This window comes from Megascapheus bottae, chromosome 24 (assembly GCF_031878675.1).
Source record: "Megascapheus bottae isolate mThoBot1 chromosome 24, mThoBot2.hap1, whole genome shotgun sequence".
Classification (NCBI taxonomy): domain Eukaryota; kingdom Metazoa; phylum Chordata; class Mammalia; order Rodentia; family Geomyidae; genus Megascapheus; species Megascapheus bottae.
The window spans coordinates 8,886,026-8,903,672 of NC_143532.1; the positions used below are offsets into that span (position 1 = coordinate 8,886,026).

At 48.0% G+C, this 17,647-nt stretch overlaps 1 protein-coding gene across 1 annotated transcript; it reads left to right on the top strand.

Moving 5' to 3' along the window:
* The first annotated feature begins 3,207 nt into the window (after window positions 1–3,207).
* Window positions 3,208–10,869, top strand: Chst4 (carbohydrate sulfotransferase 4). The gene is made up of 2 exons (XM_090357014.1): window positions 3,208–3,292; window positions 9,564–10,869. Exon 2 carries the CDS (start codon window positions 9,580–9,582, stop codon window positions 10,783–10,785), a length of 1,206 nt encoding a protein of 401 aa, XP_090213140.1. The 5' UTR covers window positions 3,208–3,292; window positions 9,564–9,579; the 3' UTR covers window positions 10,786–10,869.
* Window positions 10,870–17,647: the final 6,778 nt, after the last annotated feature.

Genomic DNA, 17,647 nt, shown 5'->3' on the forward strand with positions numbered 1-17,647 from the left:
TTACACTCTTACCTTTTTTTTTCTCGGCCATATACTCTTACCTTTTAAAGGGCTTATGGGATTCAGATTATCTTTAAACTGAATCATGCAATATAATAAAGTGTAATGTGAGGGGACCTACATTTAAGAAATAACCATTGTACTTGAAGTAGGGAAGCAAGCACTTTAATCTGCCACGTGAGTTTATTTTATGTGGGAGCTTCGCGTATCTTGAATTGGGTTTTCTATGAGTATGTTCATTTGATTACAGTGTTTGATTATGGGAAAGTTGTACCTGTTGTATACAAGGCACTGAGTTTCTTTCTAAAGATTAAACAAAGGTTCATTCATTCATTCCTTTCACAGGCATTCACCGGGCACCTTCTCCTGAGCTGGGGGTAGGTGGATTCACATGGAGGGAGCTCTCCCAGTACTTGTTGCAGGGGACAGGACTAAGAACTGTGACAGAGTTATGCCCAAGTGAGTGTGTTGATTATCTAATGCTACAACAGTACAGAACAACAATATGACTTCAGGGGTCTCCAGTAGCTGAGATAGCTCTGGACTGAGAAAGGTTGCCTGTGTGTTTCTCGGTGAAGTGTCTGTGTGTTCCCACCTTGGGCAAACTCATCATCGATTGTGTGCCTCATTCTGTTACTTCAGTGACTCTTCTCTCTCTTTTCTTGCCAACTTTTACTGAAAGGCTCTTTCCCAAGTCAGGTGCTGGTGGCTCACACCTATTCTCCTAACTCCTCAGGAGGCTGAGATCTGAGGGTCACAGTTCAAAGCCTGCCCATTGCAGCAAGTCCTTGAGACTCATTTCTAATTAGCCAGAAAACCAGAAGCACAGAGTTGGGAAGGTGGCTTAGTGGTAGAGTTCTTGCCTAGCATGCTTGAAGCCCTGGGTTTGATTCCTCAGTACCACAGAAACAGTAGCACTGTGGCTTAAGTGGTAGAGTGCAAGCCTTGAGCAAAAGAAGTCAGGGACAATGCACAGGCCCTGAGTTCAAGGCCCAGTAGTAACAACAACAACAACAACAACAACAACAACAACAAAAACTGGAAGTAGGGTTGTGGCTCAAAGTGGTAGTGTGCTAGCCTCACTCACTCACTCACTCAGTAAATAAATTAATTAGTTAATTAATTAACTAATTAATTAATTTAGGGATAGCATCCAGGCCCTAGTTCAAACCTCACAAACAACAACAAAAAAGGCTTTCTCAGAAAGGTACCAGTGGCTCCTGCCTGTAATCTCAGCTACTCAGGAGGTTATGATCAGAGGATCGTGGCTCAAAGCCAGCCGGGCACAAAGTCCCTGAGATTCTTATCTCCAATTAACCACTAGAAAACCAGAAGTGGCGTTGTGGCTCAAGTGATAGAGCACGAACCTTGAGCTAAAGAACTTGGGGACAGTGCCCAGGCCCAGAGTTCAAGCCTCACGACCAAGAAAAAAAAATTAATACTGAACAAGCAGTTACATTAAAAAGATAAGAATAAAAGCAGCACTATCTGCTACCTGTTTGTCATTCTTCAGTTTATGTCTCTGCACAGAAGAGTCTTTGAGAGGAGACCTTTCTCTTCTCTCTGCCAGACACAAATAGGAAGAGAGATCAATACAAGGGGAAGTGCCCCAGATTCTCATCATTTGTGTGGAAGACAGGGCTCTAGGGGGTCTCAGCTGATGGGAATCAGATCTTATCTCTATGGAGAGTACCAGACCCCATCAACACCTCGCTGTTCTTTTTCTTCCAAAGCCTGGAGAATAAGCCAGCAGCCCAGCAGCTAAGTAAGAAATACGAGAAGAATTGTTGTTGTACAATGATAACTAACACTGTTAAATTCCTCTTATTGTCATAATACTGTGTTAAGAGCTGGGTAACACTGACATCCACCATAATACTAGAGGATGGATATTTTCAACTTTATTTTGCAGATGTTCTAGGACTCAAAGATGTACTGACTTGGGACCAGGAGTGTGGCCTGGTGGTAGACTGGTCATCTAGCATGCACAAAGCCCTGGGTTCAATTCCTCAGTACCACATACACAGAAAAAGCCTGAGGTGGTGCTGTGGCTCAAGTGGTACAGCCCTAGCCTTGAGAAAGCTCAAGGACAGTGCCCGGGCCCTGAATTCAAGTTCCAGGAATGGCAAAAATAAAAATGCACTGACTTACCAGGACCTCTGACTTGATACTTTATGGTTGTAATACCCACAACAATTTACGTTTGTGACCATCTTCCCTTCTAGACTAATGACACCCATGTGAAGTAACTCAGGGTGGGTATGTGATTTCCCCTACAGTTTTCAATTTCTTTCTTTCTCACTTTGTGTGTGTGTGTGTGTGTGTGTGTGTGTGTGTGTGTGTGTGTGTGTGTGTGTGTGTTGATCCTAGAACTTGATCTCAGGGCCTGGGTGTTTCTCCCTGAGCTTTTATGTTCAAGGTTTGTACACTACCACTAAGCCACAGCTCTACTTCTAGCTTTTTGGTGATTAATTGGTATTAAGAATTTCATTGGTTTTCCTGTCTGAGTTGGCGTTAAACCTCTATCCTCAGATATCAGCCTCTGGAGTAGCTAGGATTATAGGCATAAACCAAACCACCAGTGCCCAGTTAACAGTTTTTAAGGGAGAATTCTCCACCCCCATTGCTCAATCAAACACAGTACATCTGGGTCCGCCTTCCATGGTGCAAGCGGGTGATGATGCTAGACATGACACACAGACGGGGAAATGTTACCTCCCTAGGGTGGGGGTGAGCGAGCAGGTGCCACAGGGAAATAACTTTCACATTTCATTTTCTCCATAAAGATAAGGACAAGACATACGAGAGAGGTTTAAAGACTCAGGGGCATTCCAGTTGTAACCCTGAGGCTTTATCTGCTGGTCCCCCAGGGGTCTCTGTCCACTTCCATGGGTCTGTGGAGTTGACCCCCACACTGGCTGCATTCCAGCAGTCTCCAAAACCCTGTCTTCTTCAGGCTCACTGGGATTCAGAGCCTCCTTGCTGCACCCCCTAAGCCTCAAGCTGTTAAAGCTGCTACGTTCTCAGCCTCACTCGACTTAATTGAGCTAGTCTTTCAAGGTGGGTCTCTTTCTTTCTCAGCAGAAAAGAGAGGGTGGGAAATGGATGGGTATGCAAAACCGGAGGAGGGGAGGGGAGGAGAGGAGAGGAGGAGGAGGAGGAGGAGGAGGAGGAGGAGGAGGAGGAGGAGGAGGAAAGCAGAGGTGGCATTGGTGAGTCAGAAGCAAGGCTCAGCCTGGCCAGCAGTGAACTTCTCTCAAAAGCAGTAAGGGAACCCCAGCCACTAAACCAGGTAAGACGAGAACTTCTCCAGGTGCGCCTGCTATGCCAGCCTGGGCATTTGTCCCAGGGCTACAGGAACCGAGTGTCTGATAACCTCTGACAGCTAAGCTGGGGGGTTCTGATGGCTGGAAAGGACAAGAGGTGGGAGTGGGGAAAATATCTGAATCACCGAAAGAATTTGCTTGGGAAGAAAAGAAACTGCCTAAAAGTTGCCCCATCCCCCTGAACCCCACTGACTCTATCCATAAAGGGTTCTAAAAACTATAAAAGCCTAGTTAGTACATCTGACTCTTTGAGATCCTGACTTTGGGGTTCAAGTTTCCGTCCTTCCCAGGGCTTCTCCCCTGTTCCCTGCTGAGGGTGGAGACAGGGAGTGCAGGGAGTGGGAGGCTGACCACTGCAAGCTCCCCGAGGGTGGTTGGGGGTCCCCAAGGACTGAGATTGTGATCTGGGTGGGGCTACTCCAGCTGCCGAGTCAAACAAGCAAACCTCAGCTGTCTTATTCTGAAAAATGAGAAAGTGGCCCCATGCTGTCCTGAACGCTTGGCTTGTTTTCACGACTGTCCTCAAAGGGAACCCGAAACTCGGGGAAACTTCATGCAGATGCAAAATAGGACAAAGTTATGGGGCCGACATACCAGCTAAGGGAGAAAGAACTTGTATTGCAAATGACTGAGTAAGTCCACAACTTCTAACTGGAACTGGAATAATTTTATGTGTATCAATAATGATACCATGCCGAGCCTTCTTTCCAAGGTCATGAAGGCACCTTACACAGTAAAACACACTCTGCAGATGTTTGTTGATGCAGTCATTGTTTGACAGATGTTTTCTGAACACCGACTATGTGCCAGGCCCTGTCTTTGGTACTGTGAACACAGCACTGTGCTCTCTAAGAGTTTGCTCTGGGGATACTCACTGCCCCGGAGCCTAGCAACCCACGTTTTCCTGACCTACAGGCTATGTAATAAGTCTGGTGTCCGTGGTCTAGTTCTGGTCTCTCTGTGCAAGGTTATTTTCTGTCATCTCTAATTCTGGTTATGCAGGGTTTAATCTCACCGTGGAATCTAAATTGGGAATATACCACACAAGCCAGCCTTCTCAAACTGATACTAATTTGGCTTTTCCTCTCAGAATTCCGTTTTGTTTCTAAAAAACCAAGCAAGGCTTTCTAGAATTCAGCTCTCTGTGGTGAGGCTGGGGGACGAAGGCCCATGGGATCCCTGTACCTTCCATTGGTTCTCCCTTTCGGCCAAGAAAGTTCTCATGACTCCTTGGCAATGGGCTGTGCTTTGGGTTTCAAGATAATGATGCCAATCTCTCATCAGGGAGATAAGTGCCAGATTATTGTTTTCGGTGGGATCGATGGGATGGGCTGAGTTCTTTTTGCTCTTTTGTTGTCTGCCTAGCTGGTATCTGCAATGAGACTAATAGTTCTTCTTAGTGGAAAGTTGCTTCCATTTTTTTTTATAGATTTCCTCTTCTTAGTTTGAAATATCACTATCTGGTCTACACACCATGTTTTAAAGTGAGGTGAAGCATGCTAGGTTCTATGCAGCAAAACTATGCATCTTTTTCTTTTCTTTTTTTGTGGGTCATGGGGCTTGAACTCTGGGCCTGGGCGCTGTCTCTGAGCTCTTCAGCTCAAGGCTGCTGCTTTACCCCTTGAGTCACAATGCCACATCTGGTTATCTAGTGGTTAATTAGAGATAAGAGTCTCACAGACTTTAGTGCTGGGGCTGGCTTTGAGCCTCTTGAATAGCTAGGATTATAGGTGTGAGCTACTGGGCCTGGAGCCACATCTGACTTTTTACTAACATTTTTCCCTATGGTTATCTACTCAGAACTTAAGGGAGCCAATGAAGTCTTAATAACTGATGCTAATGACTGTCCAGGTGTAGATTAGAAAAGGGCAAGTTTCTATTTCTTTAAGGAGCTCATTAGATTTTCTATTTGGGGGAGAATGGAGGTCATAAGGTTTGAACTCAGGGCTTCATGCTTGCTACACAAGAGCTCTACCACTTGAGCCAAGTCTCCAGCTCCTTCTGCTTGGGTTTATTTTGCAGGTATGTAGGGGCAGGTTGCTACACACGTAGGTGGGATTATAGATCTGAAGCACCTGGCTATGTTGGTTTTTTTGGTTTTGGTTTTGGTTTTGTGGGGTTTTTTTTTTTGCCAGTCCTGGGCTCAAGCTCAGGGCCTGAGCACTGTCCTTGGACTTTCTCACGGCTAGAGCTCTACCACTTGAGCCTCAGCACCACTTCCGGCTTTTTTTCTATATATGTCCTATTGGGGAATCGAACCCGGGTCTTTGTGCATACAAGGTAAGCACTCTACCACTAGACCAAACTCCCGGCCCCTATGCTGGTTTATGAAATAGGGTCTCCTTAAGGTTTTTGCCCAGGCTGGCCTTACACATGATCCTCCTCCCATTTCTGCCTTCTGAGTGGCTGAGATTATAGAATTCCACCATGTCTCACCAGGGCTTTCTATGTCCTAGCAATGATTAATTTTCTTCTTGCACTCAAATTCTTATTTCATTCATCCAGCAAGTATTTAAAGAGCCATAGTCACTCAAAGAATTGTTATATGCCTTTAAACAAGATAAGACACAGCCTTGCACTCAGTGGGAAGAGAGGTTCAGATCCAGCTGTTTCCTGTGGAGTGAGGTGGACGCAAATGGGATGATTGAGGGAAGGGACATTACCTTACTTAGAAGATGCGGAGGCCTGGGGGAGCCTCTTGAATGGCAGTCTTGTGAATGTCCCTTGTTCTAAATGGCAGGTTTAGAAGAACTGAGAGCTTGGGTCTGAAGCCTAAGCTACCAAAAGGATTCTGGAAGTGGCAGAAACCTGAGTGAGCCATTGAGAACTCAAAGCTGATGAGTTTGATTTCATCCTGTATATTTGTTATTCAAGTTAGTAAAGGATTTCTGAAGCAAAATGATAGACTTGTACATTTTAAAAAAGTAAATTGGGGAAGCCAGACATGATAGGGCCCGCTGTAATCCCAGTGACTTGCAAGACAGAGATAGGAAAATCAAAATCTGAGTTTGACTGGAGAGAACTAAAAAGGCAAGACGCTGTCTGAAAAATAACTGAAGGCAAAAGGGGCTGGAGGGATGGCGCAAGTGGTAGAACACCTGTCTGGCAAACTCAAAGCCCTGAATTCAAACCCTAGTACAGAAAGAGGAGGAAAGGAGGGGAGGGGAGGAAGCAGACTAGTAACAGAGCTCATAGAAGGATACAATGGATGGATTTGAGGAGTTTCCTGTTCTTCTCTGAGCCTCCTTAGGTGACCTACACTCCTTACCTCTGCCAGGACCCAAGAGCACCCGTACTGCAGATGGCAGTCGCTGCTGAGATCAAGCTATGCCTACCTAGACATCCCACCAGGTGTTTTCCAGAGCCTGGTGTCCAGGGATGGGATAGGAAGAGTGCTCATGGGAAGACAATCAGAGAGAAGTCAGGAGGTTACGACAGGAATTCCCAAGAACAGCTGGGGATGGGTGGGAGACTCAGCTCCGGCTTGATGAGAGAACAGACATGAGAGGAAGAGCAGTTGGCACACAGTAGGATACCATTCCTGGAGCCAAGCTCAACAGGATAGAGTTGGCCTGAGCTAGGAGGGATGGGGAGGGGGGAGAAGGGAAAGACAGAGAGGGAGGGAGTAGGGTAAGATTAGAAAGATCTACTTTCCTAATCCCCAGGAAATGTTAGCTAGCTCTGTCCTAAAGAGACCACAGGCCCTGCTTGTAAATTTTCATCATGGTCTCCTTAAATGTGTGCACAGGTCAAGTGTTCTTCTCATTTTCTTCTCCCTGTCATTCCATACCTCCTGCCTTTATTCCAAACATGGGTTCCTCATGTTCACACTGCCACTACGAGCAGTAAGCACTCTTGCTCAAATCACTTATTCTATCCAGGGAGCTGGGGGGGGGGGGGGAGGCATGCTCTGGCTATTATCAGTGATGATGGACTTACTAAATCCTTTTGTCTTGGGACTAGGAGCTTATTTTAGCTGGTCCTCTTTTCATTCACTGGACTAGGACTGCATGGTGGGAATGACCACCGACTGCCATCCCCCAAGGAAGGTAGCAAAGTGGACCTTCACTGGATCTTGTGGGCACACCCAGAGGAAATGTACTGTGATGAATGGGAGAGTCGGGGCGGGAGGGGGGGGGGAAGGACATCCGGCCACCGCCACACTGGATCTGGCTCACATTAGGGGATCTCCAAGGGAAGGCCACGAGCTGGTCATGCATGTTCTACCTCTTGAGGAAGCAAATTATAAACTTCAAGAGGTACAGCTGTGGCTGCTTGATCCCACCTCCAAAATCCACAGTGACAGATTGTTGGCGTGGAAAGGTACATGAGTAGCGTGAAGGCTGCAGGGCAGTGGCATTCCAAGGTACACATGCACACACATATTCCTTACCCATTACCCCACTGGGCATTTATCCTAGTAGATATGTACAGTGGTGAACAAACATGAAATGGTTGAAGCATTTGGAATGGCACCAGATAGGAAAAGCCCAAAAGCTCATCAATGAGGAAACAGATTCAATACATTGTTATATTTCCCCACAATAGAATTATAGCAGATAAAAGGAATAAGGAAATCTCTGTGTACTGTTCTGAAAGCTACTCTAAGACGTGTTAACAGTAAATAAAGCAAGCCGCAGCCAAGTAGCTTACTGTTTTTTTAATTTTTTTAATTTTGCTCTAAAAGGGGAAAGAAATCAAGAATATGTATACATTGTTGTGTGTGTGTGTGTGTGTGTGTGTGTATCTGCATAAAGCAACTGAAATAACATTTGAAAATGAAGCCAGTGACTATGTAAGGACAAATTGAGAAATGGACAGATATTGCTGGGTACGGTGGCTCATGCCTGTAATCCTAGCTACTCAGGAGGCTGAGATCTGAGGATCTTGATTCAAAGCCAGCCCAGGCACTAAAGTCTGAGACTCTTATCTCCAGTTAACTACTAGAAAACCAGAAGTGGCATTGTGGCTCAGGGGTAGGGTGGTAGCCTTGAACTGAAGAGCTCAGAGACAGCCCCCAGACCCAGAGTTCAAGCTTAAAGAAAGAAGAGAGAGAGAGAGAGAGAGAGAGAGAGAGAGAGAGAGAGAGAGAGAGAGAGAGAGAGAGAGAGAGGGAGAGAAATGGGCAGATCTAAAAAAAAAAAGCAATAAAAAAACCTTTAAAAAAATAACTGAGAGCCTGGAGTTGTGGCCTACTGGTAGAGTTACTTTGCCTAGCATGTACAAAGCCCACCTACACAGAAAAACCTGGAAATGGTGCTGTGGCTCAAGTGGTAGAGCACTAGCCTTGAGAAAACCCAAGGCTCAGTGCCCAGGCCTTGAGCTCAAGCCCCAGACTTGGCAATTTTAAAAAATGCTATTTTTACTGTCATATATATGGTTTGTGATGAATATCCAAATTCCTGACGTGATGGCATTCCCTAAGGCTATGCAGTGATACTGGGCACCCCTGAGGGGGCTGTGTCGTGACCAAGCAGCAGGACGGTCGTGAAAAGGGCCCAAGGTCACTACTGCAGCAGGCCACGCCCTCAGAGTGGGCTGGTCCGAGGAGGATCCTCCACTGAAAGAGATTAAGGTGAGTGCAGTCTACTCAGACTAAAGGGTCAGCGCTGGATCAGCTCCTCCAGACGAAATCAGAAGGGGTGTTCAAGGGCAGGTGTCATGGCTCTGCCACTTGGCTCTGCCACTTGGGCTTGAAATGAAAAGCAAGGACCCTCTTTAAATTGGAGACTGGAGCTGGGTGCTGGTGGCTCACACCCACAATCTTAGCCATCCAGGAGGCTGAGATCTGAGGATCGTGGTTCAAAACCAGGCCGGGCAGGAAAGGCCATGAGACTCTTTATCTCCAAGGAACCACCAAAAAAGCCGGTGTAGGGGACCTGTGTCTCAAGGGGTAGCGTGCCATCCCTGCACACACAAGTTCAAGGGCAGCACCCGGGCCCTGGGTTGAATCATTTAAAAATATTAACATTTTGTTAAATCATATATAATATAATGTTAAATTTTTTTTAATAGAATGGGGACTGGGAGATTCAGGGTGGCTCATGGCCCATTTCCGGGGATCGCTGGCTGAGAGGGGGTGGTTCCCGCAGCTCCCGCTCACCTAGCTGGACTCGGGATCTTACCCGACTGGGCCTCGGCCTGCGGGGCACGGCCGCTCGGGGGTCTGGGGAGTCCGGGGAGTCCGGGGAGGCGGCGTCCGGATGGTCTAACGCGCCCTTCCGCTCGTCCCTGCAGGGTCCCACGCGGCGCGATGGCCCTGCCCAAGAAGGTGAGGCTCCTGCTCTTCCTGGCGTCCCAGCTGGCCCTGCTGTTCCTCCTGCTCCGCGCCGGCCAGGGCGAGGGCGAGGGCCAGGGCGCGGGCCAGGGCGCGGGCCAGGGCCAGGGCGGAGCGCCGGCGGGGCGCGCGCAGCGCGTGCACGTGCTGGTGCTGTCGTCGTGGCGCTCGGGCTCGTCCTTCGTGGGTCAGCTCTTCAGCCAGCACCCGGACGTCTTCTACCTGATGGAGCCCGCCTGGCACGTGTGGATGAGCTTCTCCCAAAGCACGGCGGCCAGGCTGCACATGGCGGTGCGGGACCTGCTGCGCTCCGTCTTCCAGTGCGACACGGACGTGTTCGAGGCTTACCTGGCGCCGGGGCCGCGGGCGCAGTCCAGCCTGTTCCAGTGGGAGCAGAGCCGGGCGCTGTGCTCGCCGCCGGCCTGCGGCGCCTTCCCGCGCGGGGCCATCAGCAGCGAGGCGGTGTGCAAGCCGCTGTGCGCGCGGCGGCCCTTCGCGGCGGTGCGGGAGGCCTGCCGCACCTACAGCCACGTGGTGCTCAAGGAGGTCCGCTTCTTCGACCTGCGCGCACTGCGGCCCCTGCTCACCGACCCCGCCCTCGACCTGCGCCTGGTGCACCTGGTGCGCGACCCCCGCGCCGTGTTCCGCTCCCGCGAGCGCACGGCGGCCCAGCTGAGCATCGACAGCCGCATCGTGCTGGGGCCGCCGGGGCAGCAGCTCCCGGAGGAGGAGCAGCCGTACCGCGCCATGCAGGCCATCTGCCGCGGCCAGGAGGAGATCCTCCACGCCGCGCAGGCGCTGCCCGAGCCGCTGCGGCGCCGCTACCTGCTCGTGCGCTACGAGGACGTGGCGCGGGCGCCCGAGGCCCTGGCCTCCCGGCTGTACGAGTTCGCGGGGCTGCGGTTCCTGCCCCACCTCCGGACCTGGGTGCACAACATCACCCGCGGCCAGGGCACGGGCCAGCACGCCTTCCAGACCCACGCCCGCGACGCCCTCAACGTCTCCCAGGCCTGGCGCTGGGCCCTGCCCTACGAGAAGGTCTCGCGGCTCCAGGAAGTCTGCGGCGACGCCATGGATCTGTTGGGCTACCGCAAGGTCGGATCCCAACAGGAGCAGGCCAACCTGTCCCTGGACGTCCTCTCTCCCCACAGCCGCTGGAGGCAAGTCCACCGCGAGGGCTGAGGCGGCGCGGGCGCAGCCACACGCACCCCGCGCGTCCGGGCCTCCACGGGCCTCCACAGGCCTCCACCGGGACCTCACCGGGCCTCCACCACCGGGCCTCCACCACCCAGCCTCCACCGGGATGTCACCTGGTCTCCACCGGGCCGCCACCCGGCCTCCACCGCGCTGGGTGCCCAGCCTTGGGTTTTGCTCACGCAGGGGAATCGCTGCATCTCTTTACCCAAAGGCAGAGCGGAGTGTGCTCCAGCCTAGAAAAAGACTCCAGAACCTGCTGTGCAGCGCCGTCCCGGGAGGCAGGGCTCGGCCTGCCTTGCTTCCCCTCCGTCCTCCCGTGCACACCTCCCAGGCTTGGCGGCCTCAGGCCCCCAGACACCGCGCGGTAGGAACGGACGCCTCCCCTGCTGCCCTGCCCACCAGAAAAGGGCGACAGGGCGAACCCCAGGGGAGCGCCAAGCCCTCCAGGCAGGAGCCAGCAGGGCCGGGGTGGACTGTGAGCCTCCAGCCCCAGCTACCATGACAACAAGCATGAAGCTCCTTCTGTAGAACAGGGCCAGCTTGTAAGCCCAGGCCGTGGCTGGGCCCCATTCCATGCCACCACCCCCCCCCCCCTTAGCATTTTCTTGTCCCATGCAAGACTCTGATCTATTAAGCTCACATGCATGAATACTAACATTTCAAAATGCAATTCAAAATACAGTTTGGACGGTCCCCTTTTGTTCTACTGATTAGGAGGCAGTGCTTTCAGGATCCTTATCTAAGGTCACAGTCGTCATACAGGTCCTTTTAGACTTTGTTATTATCTATCACTATTGCGTGTGTGTGTGTGTGTGTGTGTGTGTTCGTTCCAGTCCTGAGGCTTGTACTCAGGGCCTGGGTGCTGTCCCTGAGCTTCTGTTTGCTTAAGGCTAGCACTTACCACAGCTCCATTCCCCCCTCTCCCTCGCCCCTTTTATACTAGTTTGTTGTAGATAAGAGTCTCACAGACTGAACAGCGATCCTCAGATCTCAGCCTCCTGAGTGAATAGGCTTACAGGTGTGAGTCACTAGGGCCTGGCTCTTTCTACTATTCTCTTGTTATTGTATATTTATTTGTTGGGGTGAGGAAACAAATGAGCAAGTTTGTGTCACCTGCTGCGAGGGAGATGAATGCTTTTACAAACGGGTAAGAGACTATCCTTATGGAACAATGCTTGCACAGAGATGCTGTAAACGGAGTGCATGCCATGCAAAGATCTGGGGGCAGAGGCACCCAGGAAATGCCAGCGTCAATATGGACAAAGTCAGTAGAGTTCTATGGGCTTGGCTTTATGCTGGTCTCAAGGACAAAGAGGTCCAGACATTCCAGGAAGGACAGCAGGGCTGACAGGTCGACAGGTCGTGTACTCGTGAGCACTGGACACAGGAACTCTGTTGCCTGGCTGACTCTGCTATTAAGAGTAAGGTGACCTCTGCAGGCTCCTCAACAGTTCCACCTGTCACTTCCTCAACTACAGGGTGGCTGGAAACATGCACACTTCCCCTCACTCTCCCCTCCCCGCTACAGCACTGCTAGGAAAACTAGAGTGTTCTTAACAAGCACTCATTGAACACCAGCTGTCACCAAGCCACCTCCCATCATTTCTGAAAATAGAGTCCTCATTAAGGCCAGGCTGAACAGTAAACCTGGAGCCGTTTGTGCCATCTCTCATTATATTGACGTGATGGGGAGATGGATTCTCTCTCTGACCCCTCTGGGTTCTCTACATCCCTGGCTCTCAACTGGTGTGGGGGGGCATTAGGCAATGTCTAGAGATAATTTTAATGAATGCATTTATCTGGTGATGCTTGGATCTGGTCCTGTGGGCACTGGGCAGACACCTGGGGGTGGCAGGAGGCTAACCTCCTGCAAGGCACCAGATCATTTGCCCAAACTAAGGGATTAACTGGTCCAGGAGGTGAAATCCTCCTCCAGATAAAGCAGGACAAAGAAGTGATATCTCAAGTAAGGAGATCCTGGTCTCATCCACTCTTGTTCACATGGTATGCCACCACCCAAATGTCCGCCTCCAGAGATGTTGTAACCTTTGCTGTTACCCACTCTTTTGCATACTGTATCCAAAGGACAGCAGCATGGTAGGCACCATAAAAGCATAGTGTACCATAGTATACCATGCCATACCGTACCATACCATACTATGCCAGGCCAGGCCAGGCCATGCTATACTACACTCCTGTACCACAGAAGAAGAAAAGACTGAGGAGAAGAAATGATGTGCAGGGACTGGCCTGGTCATTCGGGCCAGTCTGTGCTCTAACTGGTCATGATTCCTGTCCACCCAAATTCAGGCAGCTTTGGTAACATGGTCACTCAGGACCTTGGGTAAAATGGGGAAGGACCATTCTGAAACTGGAAGCCAGGTGAGCTTGTTTAACATGTGTGGAAACCCAGGACCACACATAAATGTCAGAAAGCTGTCCACAGGACCGAGACTAATGCTTCTCTCTCTCTGTCATTGTCACTCCCCTCCTTCAATGTCATTCTGTAAACCTTTGTGTGTGTGTGTGTGTGTGTGTGTGTGATGAGGCTTGAACTCAGCCTGGGCGCTGTCCCTGAGCAGTTCAGCTCAAGGCTCCCACCCTACCTTTGGAACAAGCCCCACTTCCCGCTTTCTAGAGGTTAATTGGAGATAAGAGTCTCAGGTTGTTCTGTGCCTAGACTGGCTTTGAACCTTTATCCTCAGATCTCAGCCTCCTGAGAACCTAGGATTACAGGCACAAACCTTTTTTTATGCCAGTCCTGGGGCTTGAGCTCAGGGTCTGAGCACTGTCCTTGGGCTTTCTCAAGGCTAGAGCTCTACCACTTCAACTACAGCACCACTTCCGGCTTTTTTTTTTCCTATGTATATGATACCATGGAATCGAACCCAAGTCTTTGTGCATGTTAGGTAGGCACTGTAGCATTAGGCCAAACTCCCTGCCCCTCTGCAAACCTTTTAAAGGCATTTTTATCTATGATAAGTCCTCCCCCCCCAAGAAATGTTAATGTCACAAATGTACCTTTTCTTCTGTTTGTATGCTATGAACCTTTAAAGGAAACTAACTGTTGCATTATCAAGTTTTTCTCCCCATCCCAAGAACCAATTTTCACCCCTTGTAAGAGCTCCGACACTGAGAGTGTATGGTCTAATCCATAGTTCCTGGAACTTTTCAGCTCTTATCTCCAATTAATCATCGAAAAACAAAGCCAAAAGTGAAGCTGTGGCTTAAGAGGTAGAGTGCTAGCTGTGAGCAAAACAAAGCACAGGAACAATGCCTAGGCCCTGAGTTCAAGCCTCAGGACTAGCACCAAAAAAAAGATATTACCTCAGAACAACTTTTAAGCTGAAAAGAGCTATGCAATGTTAATAATAGTAAATAAAATTAATCGAACAACTAACTCAGGCTGCTCCCCTTACCCCACCCCACATTCCACTAACCCTAATCTGAATTAGTTTTTGGTGCTCAGTGGTCCTGCTTTCCTGGCCAGTTTGCAAGTTGGTGTCTTACTTCCCTGGAAGGAATATAAGGAAGCTAGTTTACTGCTTACTTAAGTTTATGACAGGAACTAATGATTGTAACAGGTGCATGAAGTGGCCAATCATTAAAAAAAAAATGACGTACATTTTCAAGTCCTACAGCCCTACCCTAAATCAATGTGGAATTAAGTAATTATCCTCAGAGAATAGAAACATGCTCCGTGAGAAGAAATAAAGGCTTTTGTTCTCTTCCATGGCGCCGGGTGTAGGGAAGAAGCTTGCTCCATCACTAAACAATGTGAAGACCGGCATGGCCACGGTGATGTATTTGTCATAATATGGCAAAAAGTAAAAGGTGATGGAGAAGCATGGCCGTGGATCCAGTGTGGTTTATTTGTGCTGTAGTTTCAAGGATTTGGGTGTTGCAAACTTTGTCCTAGTTGGGATGGAAGGGCAACAAAAGGCAGAGGCTGGTGGGGAGGTTTTTAGGTCATTGGAAGGCCTGCCACTGGGATGCTGGTCTCACAGAACGACTTTCCACTGGAGTGAGCTTGGCTTCTGATCTCGCGCTAGTTCAGGGGGTTGTATCGTGGTTTCTTTTGCCCACATAGACTTCCATCTTTGGACTGACTACCACCTACTAATGAGACTTCATTGGTCTTCACCCCTCCTGTGTCTGTTCCTACTCTTGAACATAGTACCAAATATAAAATTCTGGACTTTGCCCTTAACTTCTACAACTTCTTATCTTACGTGGTTGCCTGGTTACTGGTTTTTTTTGTTGTTTGTCTTTTCTTTTTTTGGCAATGAGAGTTGAACCCAGGCTTTGAACCAGACGAGGTACTCTTCCACTTAAGCCACAGCTACAACTCTTGTTTTTAAGATAGTTTTGCTAACTTTGCTTGAAATGTCCTCCAACTCTGATCCTCCTTCCCCTCCCCCCCATGTAGCTGAGATTACAGGAGTGTACACTACCTCCAAACCATGGTTAGCATTTCTTAAATTATCCATTTTCCTCCCATTATGATCATCTTTTCCTGAACCACTGTCTTGTCTTCCTGCCTTCCATTTCATTCTCACAACTACACTGTATTAAAACTTCATAAATTCCAAATATCTTAATATAATTAAAAAACTTCACGATTCTGTCCTGGTATCTTTCTCTTACCAGTCCCTCTCAGACTCCACCTTCCACCAATTACACATTTGTGGGTCTACCAAAGTGCCACATCAGCTTCTTCCTCTGATGTCACATCACACTATTTTTCTCACTTGGAATAACCTACTTTGTTCCACCCCCAACTTATTCCCCAGTTCCCCCCCCCCACTCTTTTTAATCCACATCTCTGGAAACTTCTGTTGAATGCCAGTGCTGTGAGGTTCCTGTTATCATAGCATTTATTGTACTATAATAAAAATGCCCAGTTCATATCTTCTTTTTTTTATGCCAGTCCTAGGGCTTGAACTCAGGGTGTGAGCACCGTCCTTGAGCTTTCTCAAGGCTATCACTCTGCCACTTGAGCCACAGCACCACTTCAGCATTTTCTGTGTATATGGTAACCAAGGAATTGAACCCAGGGCTTCATGCATGCTAGGCAAGCACTCTGCCTCTAGGCCACACTCCAGGCCCAGCTTCAGTTCACATCTTCTTTGAGTTCCTGGAGGAAAGATGCTCCATTCACTATGATATATCTACGCTTGCCACAGGTCTTGAAGTGGTTACTAGGTAAGTGTTGTTTAAAGAATGAAGGCCTTGATCTCATCTGCATTATATGTAAAGGGCTCGTTATATAATATTTGTTTTAAAAATCCTATTTAGCAAATCACAGAACCTTCCATTCTGAGAAACACAGAGATGTATGTGAAGAACCAGAGAAGTAATGAGCCAATATTTAACAATTTCCTGTTTTAGGTAAATAAAGGAAGTCTGATCTTAACGTCAATAGCTCATGAGTTCTAGGTCAAGTGGAAGGGAGGGGCATAGAAAATGAAAAAGTTGATTTGTATTTTTAATCATGATATTACTATGACTAGAGAGGCTGCAAGTTATGGCAGTTTTTTAATAGCTGCATGTATTGATAGAATGTTTCATGTGAATAAATCAATCGTTCTCTACAAGCATTTTTAAAATACTTGATGACCAGTTACAATCTGTTTGGAGCCAAATCTCCAAGCAGAAAGTTTCTGACCAGGATTTTTATTGCTTCTCAGTACCCACAATGGCAAAAAAAAAAATGGTTAAAGAAATGGCTTTCAGAGCAGTATGTCAATTCCTCAAAAGACTAAACATAGAGCTCCACTATGACCCAGCAATTCCACTACTTGGCATTTACCCAATTGTCCAGAAACAAGGGCATACTAAATCCACTAGCACACTGATGTTCATTGCAGCACTATTTACCATAGCAAAGATATGGAACCAACCCAGATGCCCCTCAGTTGATGAGTGGATCAACAAGGTGTGGTATTTATACACAATGGAATTTTATGCTGCTGTCAGAAAGAATGACATCGCCCCATTTGTAAGGAAATGGAAAGACTTGGAAAAGGCCATATTAAGTGAAGTAAGCCAGACCCAAAGGAACATAGGCTCAATGGTTTCCCTCATTTGTCATAATCAGGTTTTGCTCTATTGTAAATCTCTGCTAGGAGAGTCCAAGGTTTCTACTGATTATGACAAATGAGGGAAACCATTGTGTATAAATACCACACCTTGTTGGTATTATGACGGGATATATATTCTATAGACATAATGTTATATAGATCAATATGTACCTAGGACATGCAAACTCTCAGCTTAATTTTAATTTTGTTCTTAAATTTATATGCCAGTGATTACACATAGAAATTCCATTGTTGAATACTTATTTGTTAAACTTGACTTTTGAAATATGATGTAAAACATCAGTGATAATAAAATCTTTTAATTAAAAAAAAGAAAATATAAACAAAGTATCTATGAAAGCCAGGCATGGTGGCTCACGCCTGGAATCCTAGCTACTCAGGAGGCTGAGATCTGATGATTGGATCGGATCAATCAATCAATCAATCGATCGATTGATCGATTGTAGTTCAAAGCCAGCCCAGCCCGGGCACTTAAGTCCATGAGACTTTTATCTCCAATTAATCACCAGAAAACTGGAAGTGATGTTGTAGCTCAAGGAGTAGGGAGGTAGCCTTGAGCTAAAGAGCTCAAGGACAGTGTCTAGGACCAGAGTTCAAGTCCTACTGACAAAAAATTTTTTTTAAGTATCTATGAGTAAAACTATATATGAAACCAGGCCGGGAGTGTGGCCTACTGGTAGAGTGCTTGCATAGCATGTATGAAGCCCTGGGTTTGATTCCTTGGAACCACACATACATAGAAA